Raw genomic sequence first — 21,290 nt, 5'->3', positions numbered from 1 at the left:
AGGATTATCTAACTAATAATTAGTATCGGGACTCTAAACTTTTGATAGAATGTGTTCTCCAAATATTTATTTAGAAATATAGACATAAGCAAACGGTAGCTGATGCTTTCGTAAATTATCAGCTCATTGGCAAGTTATGTGTCTATCAAAATTTCAGGGGGGAGTGCCTTATATAAAACACTTAGTACAGTGCCTACTTATACTAAGTACTAAGTAATAGTAAGAGAGCGTCCCAGCACAAGAGCTTAGCTGAAGTTCAAAGCCTGGGGTCGGCACAGTGTTAGTGAGCACAGATTGTCTGAGCTAGGCTGGTGACTCATGAACTTTGTCTCTGCCATATGCAAATTATATGCTTTTATGTAAATGACCCAATATCTCTCTGTTAATTAGCTCTTTCATCTGGATGGTGCGAATAAAAATACTACCTCATTGTGGTTTTCGTCTGAGGATTGCATGTCTTAATACATGTAAAGTATTTGCAACAGCATCTGAACATAGTAAGTTCTCAGGATGAATAAGCTACTATCAGTACATCAATGTTCCTTGGACTTTTAAAAGTAATTGTATTTTTAAATATCCCTACTTCTTCAAAAGATGCAAATAATTTCAAAGTCCCCTAAATTACATTGTTGAAAAACAGAGTTTCAAAATAGCTTTTATGTTTCTTGGATTTCATTTTGATCTGCTACTATAGCCAGTGGGATGATGGTCACCATGCTTGGAACTACAGCCAAGCATCACCTCCGTCAGCATCCTCCTCCAGCCCTCAGCTGTGGGGCTCTCGAATGTTACTCTGACTTAGCAGACAAAAACTGTGGCATAGCCATCCTTGAATGGCTAAAAGTTTTGGTTTGTTTTTAGCTTACATTTAATTGGTTTTTATATGTAACATTTGTCACTAAGATTAACGCAGCTTTCAAAGTCTTTGAGTTGCTTTCTCTTGCATCTCAGTGAGCTACAAACACACAGAGGTCATGTCTGGTCACTTAAAAACTTAAAGATGGGCATGATTGATGTTGGATTTTTCTTTTAATTTATATAAACTCCTACTTTTGGTAGATATGGGAAAGCAAATCTGTCTACCAAAAAAATAAATAAATAAAACCCTTATTCTTTTCTTTGTAATTGTCTAACAACGAATACAGGCTCTTGTGTAATTTTATTTATATTTCATCAGACTGTGATAACTTTTTTAAAAGTATTAGTGAAACTATGTGTGCTGATTTAAATATTTCCATGCTTAGTTAGACTGAATTAGATGATAATTTAACATAATAGAAATAAATGTAAAAAGTCATATGAATTAAAAAAATTAAAAGTGTATTTTTTATAACAGTGTTGGTGTGTCTTATTTCATGTTTGTGATGTGACTTATTGACTTAATGTCATAAAAGTCAATTAGTCTTCTGCCTCATGTCCCCATCTGACATGGGTACTAAGCCTTCTACCTCATGGAGTTTCTGTGAGGGCTTCTCATAAATAATAAAGTTGAAAAGTTGGGGAACATTTATAAATCTCAAAATGCAAAGTTTATTATTGATGCAGGGATGGAATTAGATTATAGAATATGGATGTGTTTTGCTCTTTGCAATGTTGGGGTCTCATTGCTTTGCACATTTGGCACCATAGAAATGGTTAGCAACATATAAGAAAATGGTCTTGCCGCCTCTGTATTGACACTACAGAAGTTTTAGAACCTTTTCATCGAAAGCCAGGTAGGTTTAAAAGACAGAGCAAATCAGTTAGACACATGGAGACTGTGATAATCTCTACAAAACAAAATCTGAAACCTGGGGTTCTGACTAAAGGGTTAACATGCATGATGGAGAAAGATTGAGCCAAAGCTTTTGATAATAGTAAAGCACAGCTTGGACATCTTCATAATTCACCAGCAAGAGCAATAAAACATATCCATCCTTTTCCACTAAACAAACTTCTTATAAATTATTGGGTAGTAAGAAGAGGTATGCACAATCCTTGGAGCAGTCATGGAAATGAAGATTAACAAATGGCTGAAATGGGTAGATTCCTAACTTTTGGAGCTGTTTGTTGAACGCTGTGTTTGTAGAATGGGCCATGGTCAGTGGAGGAAGAGGTTCCGGCCCAGTCTTGCCTCCACTGTTTTCCTCTGAGTCATGCAAGTATAAGCAGAGGACATTGTAGCCTTAAGTAGTCATTTTACATCACTGTCTCTCCTTGCAAAAATAAACATGAGATAAACTACATCCACAGTGTTCCACACTGTCTCTACACCATTTACACATACACACATGTGAAGTGTATGTGTTCATATGTAACTTAGTTATTCTTCTAATGTCATTAAAGAGACACCGTGGCCAAGGAAACTTATGAAAGGAAAAAGTTATTGGTGACGTGCTTACAGTTTCAGGGGGTGAGACTATGAGAATTATGGCAGGGAGCATTGTAGAATGCAGGCAGGCATGGACTGGAGCAGCCTCTCAGAGCTCACATGTTGAGACATCAAGGCAGAGAGAGAGAGAGAGAGAGAGACAGAGACAGAGACAGAGACAGAGACAGAGAGACAGAGAGAGACAAAAAGACAGAGACAGAGGCAGAGAGACAGAGAGAACTGGAATGTTGTGGGTTTTTGAAACTTTGATACCCTTACCACCAGCTTATGACACACGTTCTTGGAAAGGCCACACTTCCTTATCCTGTATGAATAATTCCACCAACTGGGGAACAAGAATTCAAATGAGCCTGCAGAGGACATTCTTACTCAAGCAACCAAAGACTGATCTTTCAAAATGAAGAAGGAACAAAAAATAAATAGGGGTGTTAAGTACCATTTGCTGAAAAGAAGGAAGTGAATGTATATTGAATAACTTGATGCTCACGTGGGGTTGGATAGCCACTGAAATGTAACACAGTTTTGACTCTCTGAGCTTCAAAAGCAGAAGGGAGCCTAGAAATCTGAAAACATGCAAACTAGCTCTGGTCATGTCCTTGAGGAAGGGAAGAGTGTTCAGATAAGGTAGGAGCTGAAGGAGATTCAGGCCTTCAGAGTCCTTTGAAGTCATGTACATAGGCTTTAACCAAAGGACTGATAGTGAGTGAGCTTTGAGTGAACCATAAGCAAGGACAAAGGAAAAGGGAATTTTTACAGCAGGAAGAAGAGTCACTGGAAGAGAAGGACTGGCTTCACAGAGATGAAAACCCAGCAGTTTCAAAGAAAGCAGATGGTGATGTAGTTAAAATGACCAGACTGGGGTAAGGGGTGAGAAATCATGGGCACTTCGTGAGACCCTTACAACGACTGTCGGTTCAAACTAAATCTCAGGTGTTGCTTTGTTTGTTTGTTTGTTTTTTGTTTTGTTTTGTTTTTGTTTTTCCCTCCTTCTGACTCTCTCTTTGGAATAGACTTGAGTATCCTGGTCAAGGTAGGATGAACACATATGCCCTAAGGAAATTTTGTCAAGAGCATCAAATAGTTCCTGAAAACCCAGTTTCAGGTAAATCTGGAAGGGACGCATGGCTGAGCCGGAGACCGACTTGTACTGACTCAGATGGCGAAAAGCTACCTCTTGAAAGACAAACAGAAAGCTTCTCCGCGAGGCAAGGGAGTTGCTTACATTTTGGACTTGACATTGTTTCTCAATTAGCCTGAACCAGGAAATTCTTATTTCCTGTAACGAAGACTTTATCAAGTGATTCTTTTCCGTACCTCAAACCATACTCTTGGTTAACATTTACCCGTCCCAACTTGTTAAACAAGTTTCTTTTAAACATTTAAGTATTCTTAACTTTAGCCAGCTCACACATCTGTCTGCAAGAATACCCAGGATGCTACTCATTTGACAGGGATCACACACACACAGCAGCGTGGAGGTGGAGAGGCTCGCCTTCCCCACGGTGGCGATGTATCAGTAAGTTCTGTTTTATTTCACCTACGAAGGGTTCGTTTTACATTTGTGCTTCTAAATACAAGTTAGAAATTATGCTAAGTTGGCTGTCAAATAGTTTTTTTTCTATTTCTGTTGGCGAGAAGACATAGTGATAATAATATTCTCTACTTCAGAAAACCATGACTTTATACTTAGGAGTTGAGATTTTTAATGTTGGACTGATTCACATTTAGTGTTGAATAGGAATATTTAGTAAGAGAATTATGTTCTATGTGGTTTAAAAGTTTAATATGAAAATTTAGCTAACAATGCATATCTTGCGGCAAGACAGGGAGCCCAAGGAGCAGTGGTAAGTTCAGGGGCTGGAATGGAATGAGGAAGGGAACTCCACCTAAAGTTTAAAAGGTACTTACTGTGTTCATTCTAAATGACACACTAAGTTGATTCATTCAAAAGGAAATGTTCAAGTTAAATGGGAACCATGTAACTTAGCCTCCATTCTGAAGCTTAAAATCATGACTGAAACTCCTAAGTATGAAGAAAGAATTTAATGTCCTCATTTTTATCCCTACATCTTTGTGCTGCCTTCTCTTTCCTGTCTCCTGGGTCCTACAACCCTTCCTCACTGGAGACTCTTCCCACACCTCCTTTTTACTTTTCCAAAGAATGTTATTAATCAGCTACCCATTGGAGTCTATGCAGCAATAGCTAGCTTTTGAAATTAAAAATATTGCAAAAAGCTACCCAATTAAAAATGACAAATGTTTTGTTCTTATCTGTTCTGCATTTTGACACACTTGCCACTATCAAATATTAATTCTTCACTTACAATATGAGGTAAAGTATCACAAGTTATTCAGGATGAAAGAATTACAAAGTCTTCTCTAATGTCTTATAAGAATTGTTCTGTCTTTTTTGACAGTAAAAATGGATATTTGTATGTGAAATTCGACTAAATTTAAGTAGTTTTCTAGACAAGGAAACTTGCAAGAAAATTAATTCTTTACAGTTATTCAGATAAGTTTTCTCTCCAACTGATTGTCTTACAACCACAAACTAAGGTTTAGTTTATTTTAAAAAATAAAACAGAATAAACAAGCAAAATGAAATGAGTTGTATTTGTGAAAATAGTACTAATACGAGAAATGGTTTTACTTGTATTTAAATAATTTCAAAAATATACAGAAGTTGTCAGTAGCACACAGTAATATAATCCAGTCCCAAGTCAGAGACATATCTCATGTGTGCATTTGAACAAGAGTACAGATCCTAGAAACCACATAAAATGTGAGCCTGATCCACATGTACCCATAACACCAATGTGATAGCAGGGACACAAAGATTTCTGGGCCTTGTTGTGCACCAAAACATGAGGTCTGGGTTCAGAAGATGTTGCCTCAGAAGAACAAGGTTAAATGTGAAAGATAGTGATGTCATCTTTTTGCTTCTACATGTGTACAAATGCATGTGCACATATACCATACCACACACAAATATGCATATATAAAATAAAACTAATCAATTTTCCTTTTCACTATCTGGTGTTCACTGATTGCCTGTTATATGTATATACTATACCATTAGTAGGACATACAATTTAAATTTCTGTTAAGGCTTGCATAAAACATGAACTCTCTATTACAGTTGGTAACAGACAAAGGAAATCCCTTATGTAATAAAGAAAAAAATGACCTGTGACAAAAAAGAAACTAAAAGAACAGAGTCAACAAAAGACTTGGGAAAACACCTAGTACGCAACACACCAGGAAATTATTTAAACTTCAGCATCTCTGTAATCCCCTATCTAGAGATTTTCACTATTTCTTACTCTAGATTCACAATCATATTTTCTGTTCAGACAACCAAGATATCAACTTGATACAGGTTTGCATTATTGGGTATGGCTTTCTTCAGTTTTCTGGCTCAAAGGGGGATGAGGGATAAGTGTCACAAGGAAGGAAAAGAGGTATTAAGAAGTTTTCTCTATTCCTCCTACTGATGATGTCTTTAGAAAACACAGCTAGATTTTTAATTTTTTTCTCTTTTCACCAATTTTGAGTAAAGTGAAGAGAACACATTTTGTAATACCATTATGAGCCACAATGCTTAGGACTTAATGTGTTAGTAGACCCCTTTAAATGTTTTTCGAATTCATTTAAGACCAACAAATTTCTAGCCAACCACTTTTCAAATGCTGGTCTTCTCGACTCCACTCAAATGGATTTCATAAGATTTCTGCCTCTTTTTTTAAATCTAGAAACACTTTTCCTAGTAAGCCACTCCACACTTATTATGATCTAAAAAAGTATAAATATGTTTGTTTTTTTATTTAATTTAATTCTTTTCTTTCTTATCAAAACAAATAACTGCAAAATAGAACCTCAGGCTGAATTTGATCCCCAGAACCCATGATGGAAGAAGGAACTGACTTCCGAAAGTTGGCCTTTGACCTCCACATGTGTGCTGTGGCACACTTTGACCCCCTCACTATAGCAAACAATCAAACAAACAACCCTTTAAATCTTCTCATTTTCAAAATAAGGTTCTGAGTAATTTTGTAATCTTCTGTCTCCTGCCAAAATCCTAGAATATGCTTTATTGTGGAAGTACCAATCGTTACATTGTTTCTCCCATATGTTCTGATAAACCTGTTATAAAAACAGGCAATTGAAGAAATTGAAGCTTCGGCACTGGATCCAGTGTAGGGGCCGAGGTAGAAGAATAGAGTATAACCTTGACTAAACAACTCACTGAGACAGTGCTAGCAAAACCTTTTTAAATGTATGGGGCTGAGTGCTTGCCAAGTGTATGAGTGATCTGAAATGTAATCGCTAGTACTGAAAAAAATATAAAAGAAAGAGGCATGGGTTGGGAGGAAGAAAGGGGGAGGGGAGAAGGAATAGAGAAAGAAAAAGAGTTTGTCAATGGAAACATATGTGTTTGGAAAATGGAGTCTAATGGCTTTGACATCACTATGGGGATGGGATCAATAAAGAGAAGAGTGTTCCTTGTCTCCGGGTTTGAGCCTGGAGCAGGAGTTGAGGGTGGCCAGCAGAGTATTGAGATAGAAGGAAAAGAGCAGCGGTATACAAACTTCTCAAATAGAATAGATCTGAGCTTTTTCAAAACTTGTACATACATGAGCTATGGACCCTCCATGTATGCTCTGGTGAGTGGTTTAGTTCCTAGGAGCCCTTGGGGATGGGAAAGGGTCCGGTTAGTTGATATTGTTGTTCTTCCTATGTGGTTGCAATCCCTGTCAACTCCTTCAGTCCTAACTCTTCTAATGGGGTCCCAGGGTTCAGACCAATGGTTGGTTGTGAGTTTCTGCATTTGTATTGGCCAGGTGCTGGCAGAGCCTCTCGGGGCACAGCTATATCAGGCTCCTGTCAGCAAGCACTTCTTTGCATCAGCAATAGTGTCTGTGTTAGTTGTCTGCAGATGGGATGGATTCCTAGGTGGGGCAATTTCTGGGTGGTCTTTCCTTCAGTTTCTGATCCCCTTTTTATCTCAAAATTTCCTTTACACAGAAACAATTCTGGTTAAATTTTTTGAGATGGGTGGGTGACTCCATTTCTCTATAGGTTTCTTCGTGCCTATCCACTGGATGTGGTCTCTAAAGGTTCTCTCTCCCCTTTGTTGGGTATTTTGGATGATGTCATCTCCATTAGGTCCTGGGAACCTCTTGCCTCCTTGGCATCTTACATGTTTTAGTAGCTACCCCTAGAACCCTAACACCCATTGCTAAACACCTCTTTTCAGTTTCTTAACCCTCTGTACATCTCCCTCATCTCCTCCCACACCCAATCTCCTGCCCCCCATTTCCCTCCCCCCTTTCTTCCAGGTCTCTCTCTCCATCCACCTCCCTTCCTCTATCTTCTGTGATTATTTTGTACCCCCTTCTATGTAAGACTGAAACATCCACATTTTGGTCTTCCTTCTTCTTGAGCTTCATATGGTCTGTGAGTTGTATTGTGGGTATTCTGAGCTTTTGAGCTAATGTCCACTTATCAGTGAGTGCATAACATGTGTGCTCTTTTGTGACTGTGTTACCTCACTCAGGATAATATTTTATAGTTCCATCCATTTGCTTAAGAATTTCATGAAGTCATTGTTTTTAATAACCGAGTAGTATTTCATTGTGTAAATGTACCGCATTTTCTGTATCCATTCTTCTGAAGGACATCTGGTTTCTTTTTTTAGCTTCTAGCATAAATTAGGCTGCTATGAACATAGTGAAGTATGTGTCCTTGTTATATGTTGAAGCATCTTTTGGGTATATGCCCAGGAATGGTATCCTCAGGTAGAGCTATTTCCAATTTGCTTAGGAACCACCAGAGTGATTGTACCAGCTTGCAATCCTACCAGCAATGGAGGAGTGTTTCTCTTTCTCTACATCTTTACCAGCATCTTCTGACACCTGAATTTTTGATTTTAGCCATTCTGACTGGTATGAGGTGGAATCTCAGGGTTGTTTTGATTTGCATTTCCCTTATGACTAAGGATGTTGAACATTTCTTTAGGTGCTTCTCAGCCATTCAAGATTTGACATATAATTAAGATTTAGGATATAAATATATTTATTAATGATTAGGTTAAAACAGTTTGAGAATTTTATAAATGCCCACAGTGTAGTTTGTTCATATAATCCCTCGTTCTTCTCCCTCTTCATTTCAAACTGTCCATAACGTCCTCCTCTCATCTTCATTTTCTTCTATTTATACAACTCTTTGAGCCCAATTAGTGTGGCCCACATGCATATAAGTACAGTGCCATTCAATACTTCATGCCCAAGCTACTAGGGGTCATACCTCTGAAGAGAGTTGAGAACCCAGCGCTGTACTAGGGTTCTGTACTTCTATAGGACAACATCATAATAATCTGTAGTAAACCATTCTACTAAAAAACAACACACTTTGAGTTCAGCATTGTACTTACATGTGTCATAAACATTAGCACATATAATAATAAATATAGATATAAATGGAGCATCCATATCATATCCCTCAACTGATTCTCAGGGATCATCATGGAGGATAGGACAGAAAGATTGTAAGAACCGTTGTTGGGGACATCTGCCAAGAGACAGAGCCACTATATGTGTGAAGTCACAGCAGCTGTGACTGCACACCCAAGACACACACAAGACACACAGAATCCTCATTTGGACAAGAGAAGAGGCCATGGAGTTCCACTCTTATCTGAGTAACTTACCTATAACTTGCTGAGGGAAGGATCTGTCATGTGGTTGCTAAGAGGCCACACAGATACCAGTATGTGGCTCTATACCTATAAATACCCAGGCAACACTGGGTTACATTTGATCAAGCATATTATATGCATGTATGAAATTCTCAAATAATAAAAATATAAATTAAAAATAAATTTAAAAGATCTCTCTGCTTAAGTTTTACACATAGTCTTTTTTTTTTATCAACTAACGAAATATTTTACTTAAACAGTGCAATCAATCATTATATGGACAGCAGTTTGTATAAACATTTTGGCATTTAAATTTGTATTCATTGTCGGCATGACCTGTAGGGTAGAATATAAACCTTCCGGGGCAGGGAGGTGGGACACTGAGAAATTCAAAATATTTTCCTTAAGATAAATTTATTCCCTCACCATGTTGTCACAGTTCCTGAAGTGCCACCTCATGATTAATAAAGTGCCATACAGGCTTTCTCTGCTTTTCCGTGCTCAGTTTCATACTTCCCTGAATAGCTTAGTACATAGAAATTCTCATAGCCTTCAAATAAGGACTTCTACATCTCCAGACACACCACAACTGAAAATTTAGCTTTTCAGGGAGGCATTTGTCAGAGCGGAACAGGAAAGAGAGGAGGGGGCTGTGGTCGGCACGTCAAGTGAATTTAAAAAAAGGAAATCAAAAAGTAAAAGTTAACAGCGTTTAGTCCTTGTTTCTGTTGTCATCTTTTCCCATTACTGTTCCGACCTTCTACAGCTTCCCGGCCCCTCTGAGGTTCTCACATTTGTAAAGTCGACCTTCCTCCCTCCCACAGTGCGGCGTATGGGTCCCAGGCTGAAGTTATGGCCCATGCTATTTACAGACTTCTGCTTCTTCTTTGTCTCCCCCAAAACATGCACTCACTTGAGCACAAGGCCCCTGGAGTGGAGACTGATATCCTTGATCTTCTCACACAGAAATATTCTTCTCCTCAGACATCATTTCTGTGAACAGCCCAGGTCTGTCATGACCGGGAGTCACTCGCTGTGACTCACAAGTGTGAACTTCTAACCCTGTTATTCTCATTGTTTTGTTTTGGTGCATCAGGGCGTCAGAACTGCTTTCTGCTGATGTTGTTAACTCATCTGTTCTTATGATGTTTTTGCCTTTCTCTAAGGTGGAGGATCTTAGGTTTCCGACTGGCCCAGAACTCCCTATTCAGCCCAAGCAGGCCACGGGCTGTAATCTTTCTCTCCTTCTGTCTCCTTAGCAGGATGATTTTAAGAGTACGTCACAACTGCCTCTAATTTCTAATCTTTTACAAGTGTCATTGGCCACACCGAATGACACATAAATCTGAATCCTCAAACAGATACACACTGACCTTTTTCTTCTAATCCTTAGAATCTTTTTTGCAACAAGTTTTGGTCTGTGACTCAGCTAGCCTTGAACTCACCTGTTTCTGCTACCTCAGTGCTGGGATTAAAGGTAAATGCCGCTCTGACTACTCAAATTATTTTGTTCATTCATGTATTCCTTTTCCCCCAGCAGGTCTTCCTTCTTAAAGACAAGGCCTCAATATGTAGTGCAGACAGGCTTTGAACTTGTGGCAAGTTCCTACCTTCGCTTCCCTTATAAAATTACAAACCAATCATTGCAAATTCATGAATTATTTTTCTTTTAAGTGGAGGAGTGTTCCACCCAAATGCACACAGTGGCATGGAAGTCAGCAGAGGGCGTCAGAGCCCCTGCAACTGGACTCATAGGTGCCTGTGAGCTGCCATGGGAGCTCCAGGAACTAAATCCTGGTTCTTTGCAAAAGCAAAAGATTCTCTTAAGCCTTGTGCCATCCCTCCAGACCCCACTGAAAATTCCTTCATAAGCATTTTAGCTCTAAACTCTTTAGCCTCCCATCTCCTCCCTCTCATCGTAGTACCTACTCTCTAAAGCAAATAACAGCACTCTCCCTTTGCAGAGTCATCCTCACAAATGTCAGGATGTCCCTAGTCATTCAAGCTTATAATACTTCTTGGCATTTGTGCTTGCCTTTTGTTTGTTTCTACAATATGTCTGCCAGATTCTCCAGCTTCCGTCTGTTTCCAAGTCTCCTCCTCTGTGCTCCTGTATTGTACTAATTCAGCAGTTCTCAACCCGTGGGCTGTGAACCCTTCGGGGGTCTCACGTCAGAGATCCTGCGTATCAGATCTTTACTTCACCGTTCATAACAGTAGCAAAACTACAGTTATGAGAGAACAACAAAATGATTTTTTGGATGGGAGGGATCACTGCAACACAAGGAAATGAATTGTAGGGTCACCTTATGAAGGCTGAGAAGCACTGCCCTAATTGAGAGAGATAAAGTAATTGACTCATCAGAGAGGGTCGCTCAACTTCTACACGTCAAACCTTCCAACCCAGAAGCGTCATTCATTCTCAAGAAGCATCCTCACATTTTTAGTTCCCCAATCTACTAGTTTAAACTATATCAAAATGTTAATGCATTACCATTTTATACTCATATGAAAGTTTTATATGTGTGTGAGCCTAATTATCTATCATCCATGATTATTCAAATACACTTAAATCCCTCTCACAACATCAGGATACCTATTTAAAAGCTTTGACAATTAATATTCAAAGCCAGGGATTAAATTATCTCATCCACAGAAGACAAAACAAGCACTCCATCAAATCTACATGACACCATCATATGTAGATGACTTGGTTCTCCCTCCCCAATGACAAACTCGGTAAAATGGCAGTAGGAATTGTGGATTCCCACTGTACCGTTTCCTTATTTGTAGTGTTCCTCTCCATCTTCACTGCCTGCTTTTTAGGCTTGAATTCCTCATTAGTTATTTGGGAACAGATTCGATGGAATAGTGTGGCACGTTCTGTTCAAAGGGAAATAATTTCCTTACTTCACTTGCTTATTTGGTCATTCCCTGGCTTCTGTTTTTGACTTTCCAAAAGGGTATATTCCAGATAGTCAGTGTCCTTACTGTCATTGTGGCCCAGGTATACATCTCTCACAGTGTTTTCTGAGCACCAGCACATCACAGCTGTGGTTGTCACGACATGCTCACCTAGCACAGGCTTTCCCCACCATAGTCATGTGTGACATTTATAAGCTTTGTGGTTCTTCAAGACCTAATGGATCCTGAACACACAGTCAAATTATTTCTTGTAAAAACTTATTCTCAAGTTCTGTTTTTCTAGTGCCCCCCACCCCCATGGTCACTGGTATGGCAATTTTATATTCGAATCATACAGAAAAGAACAAATAGAGAAAAGATATGAGATTTGTCTTCTGAATTATTATGACTATTCTCCTCGGAGCTTAGGTTGAAATAGGAGCATAGACATAGTTGCCTTATGACTTCTGTTTAGATGTTGGGTGAGTCAAGTTCCAGAAGATATTAAATCTCCTTCTAAACATTATTCTACACAATGAAGACTTCTAATTGCTGCTGTTGTGCTCATGAACTATGCTTCACCCTTACACCTGTTTGGGAAAGGTGGAGCAATCTTGAGTAAAAGACCACACCCTACCTTTTCTGGGGTCCAATGACTACAACCATTAGCAAGAAACTGAACACAACTCGGAAATGTATCAGACAGAGAGAAGCAGTTGCTAACAATCCAGACAGCTTACAGTCAAGCCCAAATGTGTCTATGCTTTGCTGATGTAACCCGTTTACCCTCTGGCTGGTGTTTGCCACTAAATGTTAAGGGTGAGTAATGGGAGAGTAGAGAAATCGTCTGCCTAGGGACTCTCGGATTGACTAGAATCTCCAAAACAAGCCAACCATGAGGTGGTTCCACTGCTTTGAGCAAAGCTATTGTCAACTGCTTATACGTTTCAAGCCACTTAATTTATTCATTTGGGACAATCAGATGTAGACTCTTCTGTAACCAGCCTCCTAACTGCTAACACTGAGTAAGCACTTTCAATCTATCCTGCCTCACTAGAACTATGTGAAAATCATGTCTATTTTATGGATAAATAAAGTCATGCCCAGACCTGAAGCAAGGTCCAAATCACATTCAAAGGCCAGTGATTACCATCGGAAACAATTCAGGCTTTTTTCACTGCATGCACAACATCTTCCAGCAAGCTCAGTGAGCTCCGAAGGAAGAAACAATACAGGGAAAATGGTATTTGTTTTCTGTTCATTGTTATGTAAGCTATGCAGAATTGGACAAAAGAGGTAAAAATATTATAAAAATTCATTTATTTCCCTTGGAACCCACTGACATTTGAAATAGCACATAACTGTAATACCTTTAAATGTCTTCCCCTTAATTATGATTTTTAATTTTTTGAGGTTTCATACCTGTTACTCCATATTTAGACAATTCTACTCCTCCAACAGTTTCTGTGAACCACAAACTCTCTCAAACTTATGACCTCTTCTTCTATAATCGTTGTTGTGGATACACATACAAAAAGAAACAGATCACAGACACACAGACCTATACACATATACATGCATACATACATACAAACATACATACATACATACATATACATACATACAACTCTCCCTCCTCTTCCTTGATGTCCATTGAGCCTTAGATGTACCAATTGGAGGTGGACACTCCACCCTCATGTTTTCTCTGCATGTTGACAAGTTTTAGATCTCTTCACTAACCTCTATCTACTCGAAAGTTTTTCTAATGACGGATCGGTGGGCACTACATTTACTTGTGGACATGAGGATATGTATTTAGAACAGAGTTAGAAATTAAATTGTCTAAAGAAAATGGGAGGAGTAGGTTTTTCCCTAGTAGGCCCTGAGTAGGCCTCGAATGCAGTCACACAACCATTCCTTCTGCCTAACAGAACATTGCCATGTTAAATAATTAGAAAGAACTTTCCCAGGATGGTCATTTTTGTGATTGATAGGCCATGTAGCTGAGTGGGACTATTGGTTTATTTTCTTACTGGCTGCATGCATGCACCCTGAGCCCCATTCCTCAAAGAAGAGGCTCCTAGGCCAGCTCCAGCTCCCTTCCTCCAAGCCCTGAGTCTGAAGTGTGTGGTGTCTCCAGCAATAGGGTTTTACTCACACCTTCATTTTCTTTATTTTTCATCAATAATGTGTGGATAGAAGATTTCTGGAAAGCTATAAAATGTTATCACACTTTATCAATGTGGTATCAAAATGTGTTACTTTGCAATTACATGAAAACTCCTGCAGGGACTGACATGAAACTCATATTTTGAATAAGCAATAGGCTCCCTACCTTCAAGTTTTGAGAGGCAACTGAGAGCAATGGCAAAGGCAGTTTCTGCCCTACACACTGAAAGGTCTCTCATGCTTGGCGCCTTCTGGTAGATGGTCTCGGGATCTTGGAAGGAGCATTAGCACCCTGCTTCCCTACCCATTCAAACGTCTTTAGTGTTTGTTTTTCATCTCTTACAATGTTTCATGTATAGATATATTAAATGCTCCTCGGTGATTCTAGCTTGCAGTATGATACCTAATACTAGGTTATATATGTGAAGTTTGATGGGAGTTCAGAGATTTCTTATTCTTACCATACTGGTGTAAAACATGGCCACTCTATGAGGCAACGAGGAAGTTAACCAGTGTGGTTGTGCTGAGATTTGTGTAGTGGATTTGTATGCCAACATCACATTATACAATTGAAATGTTTAAGAACCTCCCACGATCTTAAGAAAATTGAAGGAGAAAAATGCCAGGGGGGTAAATTCACAACTTCCAGCTTTGCTCGTGCTCATGAGGCAATAGAAAACCTAAAGGAAAAGCATTTTGAGCATCTGTGTTTCCCAAGTTGGTCTCAAAGAAGCTACCCTCCAATGCCAGCAATCCTAGTTCATGAATTGTGAGCCTCTTAGGGAGAGAGGAGCCACACAAGGGCCAGATAGTATGGGTCAATGAGACTATGCACACGAAAGAGAATTTGAAAATGTTTCAATTCATTACTTAACAAATTGTCTTAAATTTTGTTTTCTGGTTTGTAAAGTGATTTGGACCAATTATGGAGGGTGGAGGCAATATTTTTTTCTTCTCTGTCCCAAACCTTTTTCACATACAATGCATCTCCTGTGCAGAAAGCAGGGCTGTGATGGTTCAGTGAAACAGTCGGATCTGCTGCTCTCTGGTCTGGGGCACTATGTTAGACATTATTGTCATGGCAACATGGCATCCAGAGGACTCAGTCTTAGACATAAGTTACAAAAATCTTAGCACAGTGATAGTGGGCATGCTAGGTAGGTCCCAGGAGTGACTGCCACCTGACTGCTATTTCCTCAGGTTTTTGGGGTTACTCTGGGGTGATTATTTCTGTCATTTCACCGTAAAGAACTCAAAATCATCAGCTGAGAATGAGAGTGAAAAGGGTGTTGAAAGGTTTGAGAAGAAGAGATTTGAACTAGTTGGCTGTTTCTCATGTCAGGAGAGAAAAGAGACCTGCCAGGAGAATTTAAGTTTTTTTTTTTTCCAAAATTTTTTTGCAAATAACATCATAATAAAGTTTTTTTTTTTAAATCCCCGTTTGGGTTTTGCTAGAAGGGTACTCAAAGAAAGGAATGACTGTGTATCCGAGGCTGTGAGGGTCCGGGGATTGATGATGGGAAAAGTGATATTAAGAGGGAGGTGAGGAGAGACAGCAATGCTTTCATTATAGGATCCAGTAGGACTGAAGCTAGGGTTGTTTTGTACTAACCTGGGAAAACAAGAGTTGAAGATTCAGAAGTTAGATGTAAAGGTTGTCGTTCTTAGTCACTAGCTGATAAAGGGCACGGATGCAAGAGTTGGCCACCAAAGGAGAAATGCAGTGTTGAGGATGCAAATACACAAAGACACAATAAGCAAACCATGAAAACGATGTAAAAAGACTCCCAAGTAGTGGGATTGGTGGGAGAGTTGTAACATGACCATACTGGAAAGAGGGAGAATGCTCCTGAGTGACACATAAGAGGGTTTTTTAAAAATTATTTTATTGTATATTATCTGTATTAACATTTCAAATGCTATCCTCTTTACCCCCACTCCCATTTCCCCTACCCCTCCACTTGCTTCCATGAAGGTGCTCCCTCTTCCAACCACCCTCTCCACTTCAGTGCCCTGGCATTCCTCTACACTGGGAAAATGCGCCTTGAGTGGACCAAAGGCCTCTCCTCCTATTGATGCCAGACAATGCCGTCCTCTGCTACATATGCAACTGGAGCCATGGATCTCTCCATGTGTGCTCATTGACTGATGTTTAGCTCCTGGGAGTTGTGGAGGGTTTGGTTGGTTAATAATGTTGTTCTTCCCATGGAGTTGCAAACCCTTTCAGCTTCTTCAGTACTTTCTTTAGTTCTTTCATTGGGGTTCCTGTGTTCAGTCCCGATGGTTAGCTGGAAGCATCCTCATCTGTATCAGTATGGCTCTGGCAGAGCCTCTGAGGAGGCATCCATATTTGGTTCCTGCCAGTAAGCACTTCTTGGCATCAGCAATAGTGCTTGAGTTTGGTGGCTGCATATGGGGTGGATCCCCTGGTGAGGCAGCCTCTGAATGATCTTTTTTTCAACCCCTGTTCCTCTATTTGACCTTGTATTTCCTCCCATGAGTGTTTAAGAATTGCAGATGTGGGTAGCCTGGAGCAAGATGTAGAAAGGGCATCTTAGCATGAGCCTAGGTACCATGCACAGAACATAGAATCACACGTATGAAGGAAAGTGCAAATATATGACAAAAGCTCATGACTGAGCGCTCATCAAATGGAGTGACTTTCTTTAGAAGTCTCTTAGACATTTAAAATCATCCAGTGTATTTCTCAGAATGAAGAGCTCCTTGCTGTGGCCCCCAGAGTCCTGACTAGGACTACTTCAACCTTGTCTGTCTCCCATTCAACTTCCAGCCTTTCTGCAATTCAACATCATGGCTCCCTGTCCTGGAGGAACCAACTCAGCAAGCCCACTCCTGTTCGTCTGGTTATCTCACAGAATGTGCTGCTGTCTACTTTCTCTGTTGCCGTATATTCTTTCAGATTCTTGTAAAAGTGCTACCTAAAGTGTTAGATATGATTACGACATGTTGAACAAAGTATAGTTTAGCAAAACCTTTTCATGTGCCCTATGACTTTTGAGTACTTTATCCTTGCACGTCTTTTAGTACCCTCTGTTGATAACCTTTCTAGTGTTTTATCCTTTGCTCATTATTTACCTGTGTGTTTGTGCACATATGTATATATGTATGTATGTATCCATATACCTTATAGGCTAGGATTCCCATATGAAGAATATCATGTGGTTTTTGCCATTCTGAGTTTTAGTCTCTTCACTTAATATTATATGTTTCATATCCACGTGTTATCTCTTTCTTTTCTCTTAGTGCAATCATTAAGATTTGCAGTGCTACATTGAGTTAAAAGAGGTGAATATGGGCATCCTTGTTCCTGGTTCTACAGGAAATATTCTGTTTATTTAGTACATAGGCATAATTGTTCTGATGTGCACTTTATATTTCTAATGTCTCTAAGACTTTTATTAAGAAATGTTGAACTTTGTCAAATGCATCTTCTGTACCGATTGAAGTAAGTATGACTTCTGTCCTTAACTTTATTTGTGTCGTGTGTATGGTGATAGAATTTATCATACATTTACCTGTGCATGGTGAAGCAGTTTTGTATCTCTCACGATGACCGCCATTTGGTCCTGGTGTATGATCTTTTAATGTTTCGGAATTGAGTTTGCAGTATTTTGCTGAGAATTTTTGCATCTGTTTTATCAGTAAAATTAGACTGCAAACCTTTTTCTCTCTCCCTCCCTCCTTTTCCCTTCTCCCAACCCCCTCCCTCCCTTTATCAGGCTCCCCCCCTCGTGTGTGTGTGTGTGTGTGTGTGTGTGTGTGTCTGGTTTTGGTGCCAGGGTAACACTGGCCTTATAGTGCATATTTGATAGTCTTTTCCTATTCTATTTTTTGGAACCAATTGAAAACTACTGATACCAGATTAGCTTTGAAAGATTGGCAGAATTCAGGGATTCCCTAGCCCTTAGCTTTTCTTTTCATTACAGCTTTGATTTCAGTGTTTGAAAGTGCTCCGTTTAAGTTGTTTGTGTCTCCTGACTTCAATTTTTGTATGCCATACGGATTTGAAAATTCATATGCTTATTTAAGGTTTCCAATCTTATTAATGTTTTCAAAGTATTCTCTTATGATGTAAATTTCTTTTCATCTCCGGCCTCCAGTCACTTACTAATGAGTTGGTTTGTTGTTGTTGTTGTTGTTGTTGTTGTTTTGACAAAGTCTATCAGATCACTTACTCCCTCAATGAAAACTTGTCTGTGTTGTTCATACACTGTTTCCTCTTTTCATGTTTCTCATATTTATCTAGCACTTTAAAAATATATCTTTCAAAACTTATTTCCAACAAAGAAAAAAACTTGGCTGACTTTTTTCTTTACTCAAAAGCCTCAAGTTTTATTTTTAAATAAAATTTATTTCCTAACAGTCATATACAGAAAATGTTCAGAACACAAGTTTTGTAAATAATATTTGTTCACACTTACACTTTGAAAACAAGCCGTATTTTTCATGTGTAGGTCAAAATCTGTTCATTCTTAATGGAAAGTACTTTATAGAGAGCAAGAACGTGTACCAGCAGCGCCACCAAACAGAAAGAGTGATAAGACTCAGTGCCATACTGGGAGAAATGTTGGGGAAAGAATTTTTGACCACGTGTCCTCAGCAGTCTTGATTAATGGTATTTTTAAAGATGTATTTAGTTGTTTATTTTATGTATATGAGTACACAGTAGCTATCTTCAGACACACCAGATCCCATTACAGATGTGAGCCACCATGTGGTTGCTGGGATTTAAGCTCAGGATATTTTGAAGAGAGTGGGGGCTCTTAATCACTGAGCCATCTCTCCAGCCACCCCCCATCAATGGCATTTTATGCATTTGTTTTGTGAACACAGTTCTAATTATCTCAATACACTAAAGTTTCCTTTCTGAAACACAAATTTACAAGTTTGTATGGAGTGGGGAAAGGCTGCACACCTCGGCCTGTGATACTCCCTGTTGAGTCCCCATCTACTGAGATATCATTTACTTTCATTACATTTTACTGCTGATATGAGTTAACCTTTCTATTATGAAACATTACTTTTTATTTAAAACAAGGTGGGGCTATAAAAGCAAGACACATAGCCTGTTGGAGCAGAAAAATGGAGCAAAACCACAAATCTCATTTAACGTCTAGTGTAACTTTCAGTATTTATATCAATATTATCAATTTTGTGAGCATGACTGCATCTGTTGGTACAAGCGGAATCATCACCATTACCCAGCCACTGAGATTATAAACAAGAACCTTATTATTGTATAATGAATTTCTGCTAGAGTGATTTTATTTTCATAGCCACTGAAGTAAAACTTTCAAGTAGATAATTTATTTATATTTATTGGACATGTTCCTTGTGCATTATTTTTTGTCCCTGTAATTCTTTCTTCGTGGCATTGATTACATAACAACTATTTCTGACCTTGTAAAATTACCGATGATTTCCACATCTCCAATATGTAATCTATCTTATCTGATGAAGGATCTATAGGGACAATCGAGGCTTTGTTAACTCTCCTGCTTGCTCTCTAAACTATAATACTATTTCCACAGTGACACTCAGACTTCAATGTCCTCTCTCCAATGCTTCCCTCTGTTTCCTTCTCTCGTAACACCTCCCTAAGAAGCAGCCTGCCCCAAGGGTTCTTTTTTAATCCTTCTGTGTACAAATTTCCTGTGTATTTTGCTTTCTCATCTGCCTTTGAAAAAACTGAGAGCCCTGGGTAAGAGCAACAATCAAATAACTCAGACTCCAGGGTCCTTGCCAGGTTTCAGCTTCTGTTCTACAAGCTCTTACACTTGCAGAAAGCACTCACACAGTCTGTGATATGCCAGTATTGCAATCATTATACAGGTGAAGAAAGCTCCACACACAGAAACTGACTGACTGCTTAAAGAGCAGCCAGGGGGATAACCTGCCTACGAATCAAGTGTACTAGCTGCACAACCCACATTTGACACCACGATGCTGAGCCTTTCAGATTTTATGACCACTACTATGCAGGAGAAAAGCCTTTTACTATTCCTTTACATCACTGAGTGATACTATCTTTGTGAAATAAAGCATTTGATAATCTTCAGGAAAAAGAGTAGGCCGAAGGAGATTCATCTGGAGGAATAGCATCTGTTGGTGAACTTTAATAAAAGTCGGTAACATTGAAAGCACGGTGAATGTTGACGAAGTAGGAATGTGTTTTTAAATTCTGCCAAGGCTTTGTGTAAGAAACACCTACATATCAGACTGTCTAGAAAGCAAGATACTTCCCATTTAAATAAATAGGGCAGGGGCATTAGAATTAAGAGAGAGATCAAAATACTTTGAGTCTTTTTGAAGGGCTTTCTACTGGGACATGATGAGTGGGCAGCTTCTGTCACTGACTGGTCATGATGACATAGTACCACAAGGAAAAGGCCACTCGTGGTTTTCCTCGTGTTTACCGTCAGAGGTGTCTCCCAGTCAAACTTCCTGCCCTACAATGAACCCGTTAAGGCATCTCACTGAGATATGCTGACCAAAACCAGATGCTTTGAGTTGGAGGGATGATGAGAAGTGGGAAGCCAAGAAGGAGAGAAGAGAGAAATGTCACACAGTAACTTTTAATAATGGAATTGGTGATTTGTACCTAGAATACATGTAGTCTTCACTTTCCTCTCTTCTCCTGCCAAGGATGAAGAAACACAATCCCAGTAGAACTCTGACTTTTTCCCCCTCCTTCTCCCCAAACTCTGCTTTTTGAGTGGCTAAAAACTTATTACTCTCTGTCCATGTCACATTTGTTCTCATTAGTACATAAGCATTTATCAAGTACCTATGAAGGACAAGCTTCTACCTGTCTGGTACAGCTCTTGGAATTAAATTAAAATAAAGTCAGTATGAAACTAAAATAAAGAGACATATATCTTTACAGAAAACCAAGGAATAAATATTTTGGAGTGAGTTTGCCTGTCTAGGAAAACAAACTCTTTCTCACCTGAAACACCAAAAACCAATTTGTGCTGAGCAAACATGAGGTTTGGAGTTCAAATCCCTGATACTTTGTCAATGCCAGGCCCGCAAAGTGGCTTGCCCATAATGTCAATGCCAGGCTGGCATAGTTGCTCACTTAGAATTCAACACATGGGAAGTGGACGTTCTTCTGCATTCTCTTTG

At 39.2% G+C, this 21,290-nt stretch overlaps 1 protein-coding gene across 1 annotated transcript in view; it reads left to right on the top strand.

The window, feature by feature from the left end:
- The window catches only part of LOC308414912 (ovochymase-1-like), a gene marked incomplete at both ends in the record, with an annotated part of 153,473 nt that overhangs the window by 113,375 nt on the left and 18,808 nt on the right, over positions 1–21,290 (top strand). The window contains 2 exons of the mRNA XM_080910084.1: positions 695–849; positions 4,169–4,215. Of these exons, the coding sequence (XP_080766210.1) occupies positions 695–849; positions 4,169–4,215 (202 nt within the window). The remainder of the gene's footprint in view (positions 1–694; positions 850–4,168; positions 4,216–21,290) is intronic.

This window comes from Micromys minutus (genome assembly GCF_963924665.1).
Source record: "Micromys minutus genome assembly, chromosome: 1".
Lineage (NCBI taxonomy): Eukaryota > Metazoa > Chordata > Mammalia > Rodentia > Muridae > Micromys > Micromys minutus.
The sequence above is the reverse complement of the archived record's forward strand: the minus strand, read 5'-3'. Positions and strand labels throughout refer to the sequence as shown.